General features: G+C 40.3%; 1 protein-coding gene across 2 annotated transcripts; it reads left to right on the top strand.

Moving 5' to 3' along the window:
* Positions 1–9,175: 9,175 nt before the first annotated feature.
* On the top strand, positions 9,176–13,596 carry YAE1 (YAE1 maturation factor of ABCE1). Of its 2 annotated transcripts, XM_059483634.1 has the most exons (4): positions 9,176–9,228; positions 10,063–10,365; positions 11,974–12,095; positions 12,532–13,596. In XM_059483634.1, the coding sequence occupies exons 2-4, from the start codon at positions 10,249–10,251 to the stop codon at positions 12,956–12,958; spliced, it is 666 nt and encodes a 221-aa protein (XP_059339617.1). In that variant the 5' UTR covers positions 9,176–9,228; positions 10,063–10,248; the 3' UTR covers positions 12,959–13,596. The 2 variants fall into 2 exon arrangements, with proteins under 2 accessions (XP_059339617.1, XP_059339611.1); XM_059483628.1 differs by lacking the exon at positions 9,176–9,228 and having other exon boundaries at positions 10,002–10,365.
* Positions 13,597–15,709: the final 2,113 nt, after the last annotated feature.

Here is a 15,709-nt window from a genome sequence, read left to right as displayed (position 1 = left end):
CATGCTAGAGTTCATAAGTGTCTAATTCGACAATACCATCTCTACCTCAGCTGAGCTCTAAGGCTTCGTGGTCCTCACAATTACTATCTTACAAATATCAAGGAGCACTAAAGAAGAGGATGTGTCCTGTGAACAGGAGAGAGATGCAAAAATGCCAGGTTTTGGGGGTCCATTTTCCCACACAGTCTGCACTATGCTAAAAAGAACATTCAGTTGTGTATTCACTATTAAAAAATACCATCTGTACTACAGGAAAATATTACCACATCCTTCTCCTAACACTTTTCCCCATAAAATTGCATTTATCTGGTGGCTCCATTCCATGTTCTGTGCCCTCCCATATAATTAATTGTATCCCTACACATAATATTTGCTTTTATTTCCCCACGTGAAGCAAGATTTTTCCCTCTTTCTCTCTTTATGTTATGCCACATCAGGTCTTCTGTACTAATTCCAGACACTCTTTGGTCCCCATTCTTATGGAAGGATCAATGGGTACCAGTGGCCCTTCATCACTTTCAGTTTCCCAATCTCTGGTTAGAGCTCATTGCATGATTCTTGCAAATGATGCATTACATGAATTCTTATCCTTTAGTACTAAAATAAATTATTCATGTTCTTTACAAAAAGAGCATTTTTATTGCTGCTGATTAAATAATATGCCAAAAATATATAGTCTGCAATATATTTTGCCCATCAATCATTCCATGAATTATTAAGAAATACTTGTATTAGGATGTCTCTGGAACTGGTTCTTTTGAGTCAGAGAGATAGATAAATATCCTCTTAACATAGAATCTTGGACTGGGAGATGTGGGAGGTGGTGTTGGCTCCTTGCTATAGGTATTATTGGAAATACCTAAGAGCTAAAAAAAAAAAAATATGCTTTTCTTGTAATTACAGGGTGATTTCTTCTTTCCCCTTCCTTTCAGAGAGGGAAGGCACTGCAGGTCAGTAATGAATTTGTTGTACACTGAATCCAGACTGAATCTCCAGGAGAGGGAGACAATGAATAGGCCAGTAGAAAGGATTGAATGCTGATGTCAATTAGACTGAAACCATGAAATAAATGAGGGGCTTCAGTAGTTGTTCTTCATAGCCACTTCAGTTTAGTATGCAAGGCAATGCTTCTGTTTTATTGCAATAGTAAATTTCAGAGCCCAGAGAAAGAGAGAATATTGGCGTTTCAATCAGGGCAGCTTCACACACATGCAGCCCACTCAACTCAGTGTTGAAAGCTTTATGAAGGCAAGCCTGTAGGATATCCAAGAGATTACTTACAAGATTCTAAAGGATGGATTTTTACAAAATCCTTATAACACTGCCTGGTGCCCTTGTTGAAGTGAATTTGAAATACACTCGTGAGCTCCTCAGAGTCTGCAGACAATACTCGTAAGTATCAGTGTGTACATGCCTACCTACATTTAATACAACAAACAGACAAATGCTTGTTTCAAATACAGTGATAAGGTGTCAATATTTGAGATTTTTTTTTTTAATCTATGGTGTTTGTAAGAGCTAATAATAATTTTCATTACCCCATCAATCAATCAGGAAGCGAGCTTTGTCTCTGTTGTTTTAGCTTCTGAAAGGAAGCTGGAAGCATTACACAGGAATATGGCAGTAGCAACCACAAACAAGACAAAGTTTTATGGTCTCAAGGAATCACAGACTACACCATCTTATGTGTTAATATATTCTGAGGACCTACTTGAGAAGCTAATATTGCATGAGGAGACAATGTAAGCCTCAGCACTATATACTCTTTCATGCTAGAAAAAAAAAGGAAACTCTTCCACCTGTGCTAAAATGATTCTCAGAGGACATGAAGATTTTCCTTGACCAAATTATTAAATAACAATCTCTTTAATAAACTGTAAATTACTTTGCCAAACATTGTGATAAAGAGTGCTCCTCAAAAGAATCCGATAATACACACAAAAGATTTTTAATTAGTTACTTAATTCAGAAAAATATTCTAAATGTGAAATTTTTATAGAGTCCTGGGAACAGGACTGACAGTTAATTTAAGTTTATACCATGTTTATAAATAACAAGAATGGACCTTGATATTAATATTCCACAAAAAGGTAATATTTATAAACCTAACAATATACAATGTGATCAGTTTGCAACTGCTACATAATTAAAATTATAGCACAGTTCCCATTTTTCACCTGAGTTATGTATCTGAACAAAGCTTCTTCAAGTAATTGATGCCTGTAAGTGAGTTAGAAAGAGAAATTACTGGAATCTGGGTGAAGGAAGAAATAAAATTAAGTAACCCATTTCTTCAGAGAGCTTTTTGTCATCTCTGAGCACAAATTGCCTCAAATCAGTTTCCCTTATATTTCATCTACTGTAATTTGGAGTTCCTGACATGTTAGAATGGAATTTGATTCCTTACCTTCACATGGTGCTGAATTCATTCTGGTTATTCTGGTTTTGCTTATGTAATTGTTGCATTATTTGTAAAATTGTTTAATTGCAATTAGTCAGCTGATGCACTGAGTGAGTAGTAAAATACAATCCAGTTTTGCAGATGTAACCTCATTTATTTCACAAAAAGCAAGTATAGTTCATAACTCTTTTTTCTAGTTCTTTGAAGAACTTTGAAGCTCTTTATTGCTATTTAAAAATATAAGCCGAGCCTGCATGGCGTGCCTCACTGAGCCACTCATTGCTGCTTTTGGATGAGCAGAAAAAGCAGCTTCAGGCTTTGAATGTATCTCACGTTTACTCTAAAGTTGGGCCTGAGCTTGCAACATGAGCACTGACATTCAGTTTTCTTAAAGAACAAGCAAGTCTTCCTCTGCAGAAGATTTGATCAGAAAGTTCACCTTCTCTGTGATTCTGCACACACTGAGAACTGTGTTACTCTGAGTGTAAACCCACAGAAATCAGTAACTACCTCACTAGCCTCAGTGTATTTCTCGCCTCAACTACATTTTCTCAGTGTAAGTCGGGGTGACAGAAACTGACTACAACAATTCAATGAAAAAAAGTACCTAATGTAACTTGTTTACCTGGCAGTTGATTGTTGGCTCAAATTAACTGCACTTGTTTGTTCCTGAGAAAGATACTGTGGCAAAGTTTGGGCAGATAACTGCATGTAAATTTACATAGTGAAGTCCTGTGAAATAAATCTGGAGTAGATGTGAGAAACCTTGCTCAGTCTCTTCCAGATTAGCGAGTAATGCTCAAGACATGTCCATGGAACATTTAATCTTGTTTAAATGACAAAGACCCTGTCCATTTGGCTGCATGGCACCTGCACTTGCTCTTCAAGATAGTGCCTTCCGCTGACACCAATGGTAATTGTAAAAGAGGAGCACTGTACTCACAGATCTGAGAAAATAACCCATGGAAGTGATAAAATCCCACTCAAGGGAAGGCAGGAGAATAAATCCCTATTTAGCTACTATCTGAATGCTATCACCTTCAGGTAGGTGAGCATAACTCAGAGCCAGAAGCATACTTGCTCTTCCAGCACTGGTTAAGAGGATAGGACTAAGAATGGGAGAAGAAAAGGACCTAAGAGAAGGGGAAGTCACTGCCCAATTGCCCTGCCAGTGATGGTGCAGTAATATCAAACACGTCATTTGCTGTGGCAGCAGTTTTAAGGTAAAAATGGGCAAAAGGGGCATAAACATTTTTCCATGCCCAGCATTATACTGTCCTGGACAACTGTTTTTGGCTCAGCTAGCAGGGCCATCATCTGGGACCTTGGGTAGCCATTTACAGGTGACAGTGGCTCTGCAAGAGACTGTAGCTCCCTGTAGAAGGGAGTCCCAAGAGGCCCAGCAATGCCAGCTCACTTTCTTCCTTAGCTGAGATACAAGTTGCCCAGCAGCCTTTGTTCAAGCACAGTCGGCCAGCCAATTATATGCTGTAGATGTGGCATACATGCTGTTCTGGAGTTGTTCACAATCCACATGCAACTCAAAAGCCACCATTTAACCACCCTTGTCATAACCTCAACCTTTCTGAAACTGTGCATTGCCACTGAAACAATTGTTTTCTCCTGGTTTCAGGTGCCAAGAAAATCAGTGCACTCCACAAGTTTTATGACTTCTAGCAGTTCTATTCACTTCAGACAATTGGATCAGCATTGTACAGCTGCTATTCCTGCAGTTTGTCAACATTTGCCTGAGTTTATACAAGTGATAACAGAGAGAGCAATTTGTCTCTGCCAAAAGAAAAGAGCTGGCATTTCTCTCCTGTGGAAGAAATGAAGTGTGACAAAAATTCTGCATAATTTGAATAGAGATACAATTCACTGGGGAAATCCATAAGCGGAATACAGCATTCTCCTTGGACCAATTTCATTTACAGTAAACATTTGCATATTATGATCAAGTATTATACAAACAAAAAAGGCAGATCTGCATTAAAAAAAAATCTTACTTAAGGATATCTGAGTCAGAAAGCTTTGGAGTCCTGATTTATTATGATCCAAACACAGTGAGACTCATATCTAGTATTACAATTTCAGTAGACACATGATTCAGTTACACTACTAAAATGGAGAACTTATTTCATTTTCTTGCCCTCACTGACATAACCTTTTTCTGTTCATGGGGAATTTCACACTGTAAAAAGCTCATTGTCAACAGACTGAAGACAATTAGGAATATTCCTTCCTTGTTTCTCTGTTGTGTATTCTAAAAATAATAATGTAGTCCCATACTACACTCTGTTCTGTCAACACTAATTTTGAGCTGCAATGTGTATACAGCTCATTTCTATCTCAGTTATATTATCTTTTTTGTAGTGTTAGAGTTGTTATAAAACTCCAGAATTAAAATATGGGTTACTTCTAGGGACAACAAATTTTTCTTATTTGAGGAGCAAACTAAGGAAAATGACAGAAGAGAATTGTTTTGGTGCTAATAAAGTGTACCTTTTGCTCTGCTTAGTATGCTGCAGTGCAGAGTACAGTTTTCCAGACTGCAAGCCCTGAGGACATTCAAAGAAAGTCTGGGGAAAGCACAGGAGACAAAAATACTCCTTTGCTTAGCCACTTCCACTTACAATTGAGCTTAAGCACAACTGCTGGCAGTTCATGAAATAGACAGGAAAGGTTTCTTTGTGAGGATCTGAAATGGTAATGATTCTGCAAATAAGAAAACTGTCCTGCTGTAATATTTAACTATCAAAATTCTGTTGCTTTGGTTATACTGGTGAAGGAAGAGGTAGAAAAAGTATCCTCTCCCTTGAAAATACTTGTGTAAGAAGTAATGGCAAAAGAGCTACTAAGACTCCTGTGGTGCTTGGAAGTGAATGTTAGACATTTACCTTTGATACATTCTTTTCCATATTCTTCCATTTTCTTCTCACATTAAATGTGACATTTTGACCCAAAGAGTTGTTGTTGCAATATTATTGTATGCTATTATAGAAGAGAGAAGTGATTTCACAAAAGCAGAGAAGTAATTCAGATGTATTAGTTACTTTCATCAGAAGAGGGTGACAAGGTTTCACTAGTAAATTGTATTAATGCCCTGCATGAGAGCTATTACAGGAAAATACAGAAGTGTAGGTTTACTACCATGCCGTGGTAACACTCATTGATCCTAGAAGTTTATTTTAACCCCCTTCTTCAATTTAGGGGCATTATAGTCTCCTATGCTGTGAGCTGCAATATTTAAAACCTCATTAAGCCTATGACCCTGCATTTAACCTGTTTGCTCACTGTTTCCTTCTCTGTGGTAGCAAAGTATTTATGTGCTGTAGGTCACTGTATTATTACTGAAATTCAGCCAACAGTGCACAACCCCACCACCCCCATGCATGGAGAAAAGATGCACAGATCCAAGACCAGGACAGAGACATGTGAGTATGTCTTTCTTGATGCTGTTGTAAGCAGTCCTACCAATGCCCTCTTATCATGATATTAATGGAAAAGAGCCTAGAATTTGACAAGGCAGTAGAGCCAGATAGCTGGAAAAGACTACAGACCTGACCATAGAATGGGAGAGACTTATGGCTTAAGGCTCTTCAGAAACATTGTGTAATGTTTGGTGACAATGCATATACCATCTTTATTAAATATCAACATCTTCCATTCTCCTCACATTTTGATGGCTTGCTCTTTTTCATTATGTTTTTATCTTGTTTACTATAGAAGACAAGTAAACATTTAAATGCTTAAATTATTTAAATGTTGGTGAAATTTATCCAAATACCACTTAAGAGCTGTGATTTCTTAAAAGAATTATATTACTCCCAAAGTTGGAGTCAATGAAACATGGCTCTGTCAGTCTACAAGCAGTGCATGACTGAAGAACAATTTACAGTGCAAATAGTCCTCTGCCTGGGTCTTTTCACAAGGCTTTATTCAATTCTGCCAGAGACAAGAGCACACAGCAACAGAAATTGCTGTAGTGAGAATGAAAGGAACCTGCCCCACAGTGTGGCCCATGTACAAGTCCTGGCCAAGATAATCAACCACCCTTCAAAAAAGCTTGAATTCTTGAGGCGTCTGCATTATGACAAAATCTATTGGATGCTCCCACCCATTTCTGTTTGAGAGACAAAGCTGTATAATAATGATCTGAATAGGAGCAATGATTTATCTGAAGTATTATATGCAGTAAAAATGGTGCAAAGGTGCAAAAACCACCCTATGACAATATGCTAATATGGTTCACTTTTGGGGATCACTCGTGGCTGATTGCTTAATGCCAAACCTTACTGCTAAGATGAAGCTGGCAGAATTCCTGTGTAATGATCTGAAATCTCTTGTTACTACTAAGCTCTGGCTGTGTACTGACCCCTCTAGAAGCTCTCCCAGCACACAAGGAAAGCAGGAAGTAACTGCTGAGATGTGCATGTTCATGTTCCAGAAGTACCTTTGGTACATCAGATACCCTAAGCCTAAAATTAGCCCAATTTTAAACTTAGATGTGGCACTGGCAAACTTTACAATGGGTCACAAGTCAACTACTTTGCTTTTCACAATTTCAGGCAACTTTATTGTGCAAAAATATCAGAACTGGCTTCTAGCCGGTGAAATATCGCTCTCCTGTTTTGATCTTCTCTTATATATCTTGCCAGGGTCACCATAATACACAGACACTGTCCCTTTTAGAACACACATAAGTGTGGAAAACATCCACACCCCGAGACATTGCACCTCACCCTCAATCCCAGCACTCCTGTCCAGGCCACCATCAACATAGAATCAATTGTCTTCAAGTTGCAACTGTACTTCATATCCCAACAATGTTGCTCTATGTATACAATGATTCACCTAACTACCCAGCCACAACTAATAACAAAGATTTTTTTTTTCCCTCACAATCATAAAGACTCATTCTTAAACATCTGTGTGGGATGATCAACTTTGTTAAATTTAAGACATTTAAACTGATAGTGTGAATCTGGGAAACTCATATCTTCCCTGAGCCACGATCTGTGTATCTTTTCCAGAAGAGCAAGAGGCTGATGAGACAGAGCAGAAGATCATAGGCAAACGGTTAACCCAAGTTTAATAGTGCTGTTGCCAGATGAAGAATTGTTTCCACCTGGTGAATTTTTGCTAAGTGTCAATGTGACCAGTTAAAGTTTTTGTTGCCAGAAGGGATTTATAGATTTATAGTTATGTTGTACCCCCTCATGTGGTTATCAAGGGACAGCTAGAATTGGGACATCTGGGAGGGCTGGCTTGTCACTATGGCGACATCTGACCTCCAATCAGGATTTGAGGAAGATATCTCCACCACTGGACCGTGAAGCAGGGGTTGATGGACAGAACTTTAGGAGGGGTTAAAGGGTTAAAAAGAAAAAACCCTCCATTGTAAGGGGAGAACATAGCAGAGAAAATATTTTGCTCCCAGCGCCATAACCTTTTTTCTTTATTCAGTTATCTGTTGTGTTTTTGATAAGGTTTAACAAACCTTCCTAAACTATGAAAAGTGAGTAGCTATTTCTCACAGTGGGCCAGGAAATCAGCAATCATTGACATGTGTAGTAACTGCTGAGGAACAGATAGGCAGTTGTGGCCATCCAGAAGCACCAGTGTCATTTTGACACCTGACACGTGAATTTCTAGACGGATTTGGTTACTTGGCTACTCCTGCCTCAGCATTCAACCATCAGCGAGCATCCAAGACGGGCCAGAAGCAGGAGGACAGGCTGTGTGCAGAGCAGAAGGGCTGGGGGAACGGGGGTGCAGCGGCTGCACAGTTTGCAGCGCACACTCGTGTGTCTCCTGGTACCTGCAGAGCTCAGACAGGCCCTGCTGCTGTCCGTGCAGCGTCCCAAGCCCCGCTGTAAGGAATGTCACCAGCCACCCCTGGGACAGGAAACGGGACACCCGACACGTGTGAGTGGCTGTGGGGAGTGTGGTCCCACAGGGAATTGGGGAATCGGGGAATCGGCCTCTCGGATGGTCCGGCCGCCAGGGACCCGCAGGGCACTCAGCACACAGCGCGTTCACTGAACAGTCTCTGGCAATCTGGAGAAGCAGGCAGCTTGAATTCAAGCTTGATGAATTGTGTGTTCATGAAGATTAATCAGCTTTAAACTTATGCTCATAAGCCAAATGCAGTATGCACCAACACTGTTGTACTTATGTTTCATTTATGTCAACAGGATATTCCTGTTTTCTCTAGTCAAAGTCAGCAATGAAACACTTGACTCCTGCTGGCATCTTTCATATTAAAAAGGATTTCTCTTTGTACTACCTGGGTCTTAGACAGGATAGCTTAAGGGCATGCTTCACATAAAGTGCTTGACGATTCTGAAGTCAACAAGGCAGATTTTTTTTCCTAAAGTCCACCGTTTATAACTGAAAAGACGATGAAACCTTCGTGCCCCGAGGAATCCGTTAACCCTAAGGTTAACGTGTCCTGCGGTCACTGTGGGAGGCCGAGGCAGCCACATGCCGCTCCCACCTGAGAACGCGGGAGGTGATGATGAATAAGGGCATCCCGACTGCGGCAGCAGCTCCCGCCCCGTTGCTGCCCGGCGGCCCCAGGGCAAGGCAGGGCAGGGCAGGGCCGGGCCGGGCCGGGCAGGGCAAGGCAGGGCAGAGCAGGGCCGGGCAGGGCCGAGCAGGGCAGGACCGGGCCGAGCCACTGGAGGGAGCTGCGCCCTCAGTCAAGATGGCGCCTCCAGTGTCTCCGACGGGCTCTGACGTCATGGCTGTCGCTGCGTAATTACTTCCGCCGGCGTCCGTGTGCCCTCAGTGAAGATGGCCGAGTGCCGGCGGCTGCGCTGAGGGTCAGTGTGCGGGGCCGGGCTGGCGGCGGTGGCCGTGCGAGCAGCGCGGAAAGGCGAGGCGCGGGGAGGCAGCGTCTGAGGCCGGGCGGGGCAGAAGGAACACTCCCCGGCCCGCGGCATCTTTTGGCCAGCTGGGCACAGGCGCGGCCGTGAAATGGCGGCCGGGCCCGGCCCTGCCTGCGGCCCGGGCCGGCTGTGGGGCTGGGCCATGCCCCGCTTGCCCACCGCAGGCTGCAGGACCGCAGCCGGTTGTGTCCCAGAGCCCTGGGTTCTCCGAGAGCCGCCGCTGTCTCCGCAAGGAGGTGTCGGTGTGCTCTAACAATTTAGAGGCAAATGAATTAGTTGTGAGACGCTTCTCAAAGTTTTCGCCACAGGAAAAGATTAAATAACCCAAAAAACTGTCCTTTCCACTACAGCAGCACTTGCTAATTCTTTATTCAAAATAGAAAGGACTGCTTCTGTTTTATGAGATAGCTAAGTGTTTGGCATAATCAGAAAACTGTAAATCAAAGGTGAAGGTACTTCCCAGTTATTAACTCTGCAAGTATTAACCTGCATGTAGTAAATTGTGTACACGGTACAAATACACAAAGTTGTGTGTATGCATACAGCTTGTTTTAGGGCACCACGTGGTGGCTGTGTGGGACTGTTTGTCAGCCGCTGTTGGAAGCAAGTCATAAAAGTTGTTTCTGCCAGCTGTCCTTGTACTGGCAGTGTTCATAAATGCTGTGTTGGCATCCATATGTGTGAGATATATTAGGGCTCTCATAAGTTGCCCTAATATATCTCCGAAGTTACTTTACAAACTATGATCTGACTTCCTTTCCTTGACAGATGCACCCCAGTGGCACACAGCACCGAGTTCCCATGTACAGCTTGAATAATCAGCTCCATACCTGGCTTCTCTTCAGAGCTCACAGTTTTTTGCCAACTTCTAATCTGACACTTCACCAGAGGCACTTTTGAGAGTTTCCAAGTGGTTTTTTACCACATAAACAGGAGTCGTAGTTCACTGCTATTATGTCCTGGGTACAAGTAGCAGTCAGCCAATCCAGTGAGGATATATTTGATGAAGATGCAGATGAAATGTATCTACTACAGAAGGAATGGAACAGCACTATGAAAAAGAGATTGAAGGTATTTTTGTAAAAATTACTTAATATACTTTTTAGCATTTTAGATTTACTGACATTTAACTCGATATACATGTGAATGACTTAAAGAGAAAAATAAAACTAGCTGCTTAAAAGTTATTGTGGTGTACTTTCTGCTGAATATCAGGAAAATATGGCAGAAATGTACATAAACACTACTTAGCAGTCACCAGAGCAAAGTACTGTTTTGGCTAAAGACACTGACTCCTTCTGTACAGCCATGTGCATTTATAAAAGGCAGTGCTGAATTGTGATGCCAGCTACTTGCTTTGTACTTGTAGGTATAGCCTATTAAATGTAGGGCAACAGAGCTGAACAGTGCTAATGAAGAAATGGGAGACGTTTGGGGTTTTGAGTAGAGTTGCTCATCAGTCACAATGTAAGATGTGTGACTGCACGTGCAATCACACTTGGGCATTGTGGTCTGTGTAGGTCTTTGGTTGATATATTCTCCAAGTGAAATACCCACTTTGTGAAAGCTGCTTTGCACAGCCCTTGCCTCTGCAGTTCTGCAGGGAACAAAGCAAGTTCACAAACAGGTGAGTTTGGCAGATCCTGTGTCATTCAGAGTGGGGCTCTGCTCGCAGTTGAGCAGCGTTTGGCTGAAGAACATGGATGGAAACGCTTGTGTAGGCAGTAGATGAGGAATGGTATTACAGCAGACCCAGTGGAGTTTCCTTCATCTGAGTTCTATGAAAAGACTGGTTTTCTTAAGGAACTGTTTAGTGTTCTTACAGAAATCCCTCTGGTATTTTTGAGTAGATACTGCAAAATCATGAAGTGTTATTGAAGTTAAGACTTGTGTGTTGGACAGAATAAATTTTTGTGTTCCAGACCGCTTTTCTAGCACGGCCACCATGAGCAAATAGGAGTTTTCACTTTTGTAGCTTGTAATTTTGATATGAAAAAAAGTTAAGAATTATTCTATTAATCTTGTAATGTTGTTATAATATAAAGAAAGTAATTTGCATTACAATCATTAGCTGTTTACTTAGAGAAAGCAGTCCCCATGTTAAGTGTATTTATATATGACTCAGTCAATCACCAATCACTGTCTCTTTTTCTGGTATAGCTCTTGGATGGAGTGAGGTCCAGCAAATAAAGGAGCAATGCTCAGCAGTTAATTTTGTGAAAATAAATGGATTCCATGTAGATGGATTACAGATAGAAGAGTACCTCTGCTAAAGGGGAAGATTGGCAGCCTGCATATCTTTTTAGATAGAAGTACCACATACACTTCTTTTTTCTAAGTCCGTTTCTCACAAAGCAGTTGGTAATCATTAAAAGCAAGCATGGAGGTTTTTTTTGATTTTTCTAAAAGAAGTTTCCCTCTTTTCTCACTTTCTGGGAATCCTTTTGGGAAAAGTAAAAAACTGCATCTTACAGGTCAGTAAATCATAGTATACTGCAACAAGCATCTTTTGGTTTGGCAGTGGGGGTGTAGCGGTGAAGGATGTTCAGATATAGAAGCTGTAACTTAAGACATGTGATACCTGTTTAAACTTTTCTATTATTATTGTTATGTATTTGTTGGAGATCCACTTTGTCATGTTGTGACATTGAGCAACCTTTTTCACTGCTTTTGTTACAGGAAGGCTATAGGGATGGAGTTGAGGCTGGGAAAGAACTTGCACTCCAGACAGGCTTTAATCAAGGTTACAGACACGGTGCCGAGCTGATGATTACATGTGGCCAGTTCAAAGGAACCCTGAAGTAGGTTACAAACTCCTTAAGGTCAAGTGTATGTGGAGGGTGTGTAACAGGGTAACACACATACAGGCTTTTGTTTGTTTTAATTAAAAAACAAAACCAACCAACCAAAACAAACAAACAAAAAACCCAAACCAAAAAAACCTGTCCGAAATGAGCAACCTGAGAATTCCCACATCTTGAGAACAGGGAATGCCTACCTGGGTGTAGAAGTACAATTTCTAAAAATTCTCTTTCAATTATTCTTCCAAAATTGTCTGACTCTATGTATTTAAGCTTAATATTTAGTTCTACTGCCTGAATTTTCCATAAATCATGAATTATACATAAATGTATTTATGATGCATAGGTATCTTGTCACATTGCTGTCTATCTATCTCCACCAAGCGGAGATCTACGTAGATAAATATAATCACTTTTGTTGTTGTTCACTTTTCAGTGCTCTGTTATCTTGGTGTCATTTTAATGGACATGATTCTGCTCTAAGTATGATAAATAATCTTCTTGATGTGGTTGGAAAGCATGAAGATGATGTGCTTAAGTACCTGAATTCTACTGAAGAACAGCCACATCTTGGACACATTTTAGACTCAGTTCAGGACATGGACCTTAATCACACAGCTGGGACAGAGTACAGGGAAGGTAAAGATGGAAAACACAACGACTGTGGCGGCAGCTCCGGTGAAAACATTTGTAGGAATAATGGTGAGGTTGGTTCCTTGCAGTCTGAGTGCAGCAAGGCAAACCTCTGCACAGATCCTGAAAAGTCAACCCTTGCTTGGGTTAAAATGCAGACTGTTTGGTTAGTAGAGCAACTGGGCTTATCACTGGATGTACTCCATCATGTCCAGCGACTGGAACATTAGTTTTTCTGTCTCATGGTACTTCAAACTAAGATTGTGGATTTTGATTCTTTGTTTGTGGGCCATGTACAGGCTGATGCATCACTTTTGCTTTAGGAAAATCTAATTGGGATGCTTTATAGTAGAAGTCATTTTTGTAAATCCTCGCCATGATTTGGGCTCTGGGCAAAACCCTTCACTTTCAACCTTAAAGGTAACATTCACAGAAAGGGGCAATGACTTTAAAGCTTTACAAAGAGTTACTAAACATGTTTCTGTTTTGTGTCAGGAGGTCCCATTTCACCCTCATTTTTTTCTTGGCAGTAGCTTGGAAATGAAGTGGGTCCATTAAATAGCCCCTCTAAATTGGTCCCCTGCAATATCAAAAGAATAACTGCTCAGTGCTGTGGAAATGCTCAGTGTTTTTGGGGAATAAGCTGGTGTTGAGGATATGCTGTGTGCAAAACAGAACATGTAATGCTGCTGATTCCTAGAGTGCTGTGACTCTGTAGTCACTTTTTGTCAAATTCCATGTGTTATCTTTTCTACCCATGATGCAATGCACTTTCGTGGTTAAAAACTATTTTTCCCTCCTTGTATAGTTATATTTGTCACTTTTGCTGAAAACATACCATTTTCCTCAAATACAGAATTGCTGCCAATTCACTGTTTTACTTGTACACATCTACTCTTACCATGTCAGACCACACTAAACATGCTTCCAGTCTAATGAACATCCTTTTGTTATTTTTATATTTATTTTGTCAGTCCATCTAGCCTGAACTCTTTCCTGCATTCCAATAATGTTTTTCTCAAACTCTTCAAGGAAGCCAAGCTTATTCACTACCTCTTAGAAACACATCAGCCACACATGCCTATTTCTGATCATTTTGTATTTCTGTAACTATTCTATATTTGACTTGCTTTCCCATTGCTTCCCTTCACTGTAGCTGTAAATTGCTCTGTTCGGGAAGTTTTTTCTTTGTAAATGCCTCTGTTTTACATTTATTAAACTGATTTGTAGTAAGTTCCCAGCTTACTTGTTGGAAGTTTCCTGTAACTCATTCATTTTGCAGACAAAGGAAGTCCAGACCTAGGCAAAGTAAGATTTTGAATAGTAAACTGTAATTGAAAAAAAAACCCCATACTAAACCATTTCATACTTAAAGGCAGAAAAAATCTAAGGCAAAAATTCCTTGTTTTTCAGAGCCTGAGTTTATACAACATTCTTACTAAGGACTCCATTACCCTGTCAGAGTTGACAGACTGTAATTTTGGTTTCCTTTCTGTACCACTTCTCCTTTAGGGGTAAGCAGAACTGCAGTTCAGGGTCTTAGATTGAATGCATTTATGAAATAGTGGACAAAGAGGGGTGTGTGCATTAAGTGTGTATATACAAAAATCATTCAAGTAACTTTTTTCAATTTATTTAGCATAATATTGACAGTGATAAACATTACTTTTCTTCAAATGCCTGCATTGTGTTATAGACTGTATCATGTAAAACACAGATTTTTTCCATATTCTGGTAGAAAATGGTGCAGACAGTGTTAGAATGTATATATAATTTTCCTAACTACTTTTTAATTAGTTGCTTTAACTAATTGTAAGCACTGTCCACTTTTAGCCAACACCAATTAAGTTTCTTCACAGACCTACTTTGATCATTAAATCACTGAAACCTTGAGTTTGTTAAAACTAAGCCTGACTGTCTTCAATGAAGAAAGCAAAGGAATTTGAAGATTGGGCATCTGGGATCTTAAATTTATGGCCCTTCAAGGACATTAGAGTAACCAGAAGATATGGAGGAGATTAAGGCCTGGAAAGTTGGAGAAAAAGATAAAAGAAGGAATAAAGGATGTGGACCAGATTAGCATGAAGAGAAAGAAATAAATAACTAATAGGGGGTAGAATACTAATTAATGAAGAGAATTGTGTAAATTAAACCAATGAACATTAATGTCTTTGTTCGCAAAAAATGCATAAATAAGCAAAAAATTTTGTATTGGGATCAGCATTGAGGCTGGAACTTTGTCAGGAACACCTATCTCTTGACCAAGAATAAAGTAATACCTTAACCTCTAACAATAAAAAAGACAGTGTTAGAGGAAATCTTGTTTACCACTACGATTTTTTAGGTTTTCAGTAACGAGACAAAATAAAGGTTAATAGAACAGTGTTAGACTTTACAGATTTGGATGTTTTAAAATGCAGATTCAAGGGAGTTACTTTCCCATATTTAAAAGTCTGCAAAGAGGAGATACCGTGTGCAAATTACTAAGTAGGCTTCATTTTTGCTTATAAAACCATCAGGTTTTTTGTCTGTTACATCAGCTTCTATACTAGCTATGGAATTACTTTCCTCCACAAGGTTTCAGTGTATAGTGAGGGGTTACTTTTTTTCTATGTTATCACCCAGAGTTTCCAGTTTGGCTGTAGAGAGATTTTCTTCTGTACTCTCTGTATCATTTGGCTTATCTTTCACTGCCCAGTCTTGCTGACCAGCACCAGAAAGGCTTTCTTTGAGACTGTCAGAATCTGTAGTTTGCTCCAGTTGTGGTCCAGGTTGTTCTGTGTCCTTATGTTGTGTTTCACTGTCAGCTTTCACCTTGGCAGCGTTCCTGAAAATGGCTCTCATGACAACTGGTACTGACATGCAACTGAAAAAGGAAATGACACATTAGTCACTACTACAGACATCCTACAATGTTCATTAAAGTACTTCTGTTTTTTAAACTGTGGCTGACACCTGAATGAAAACCAGCATTAACTCCT

Source organism: Ammospiza nelsoni, chromosome 1 (assembly GCF_027579445.1).
Source record: "Ammospiza nelsoni isolate bAmmNel1 chromosome 1, bAmmNel1.pri, whole genome shotgun sequence".
In the NCBI taxonomy this organism is placed as follows: domain Eukaryota; kingdom Metazoa; phylum Chordata; class Aves; order Passeriformes; family Passerellidae; genus Ammospiza; species Ammospiza nelsoni.
Note: the sequence above shows the minus strand (reverse complement) of the source record. Positions and strands in the feature narration are given on the sequence as shown.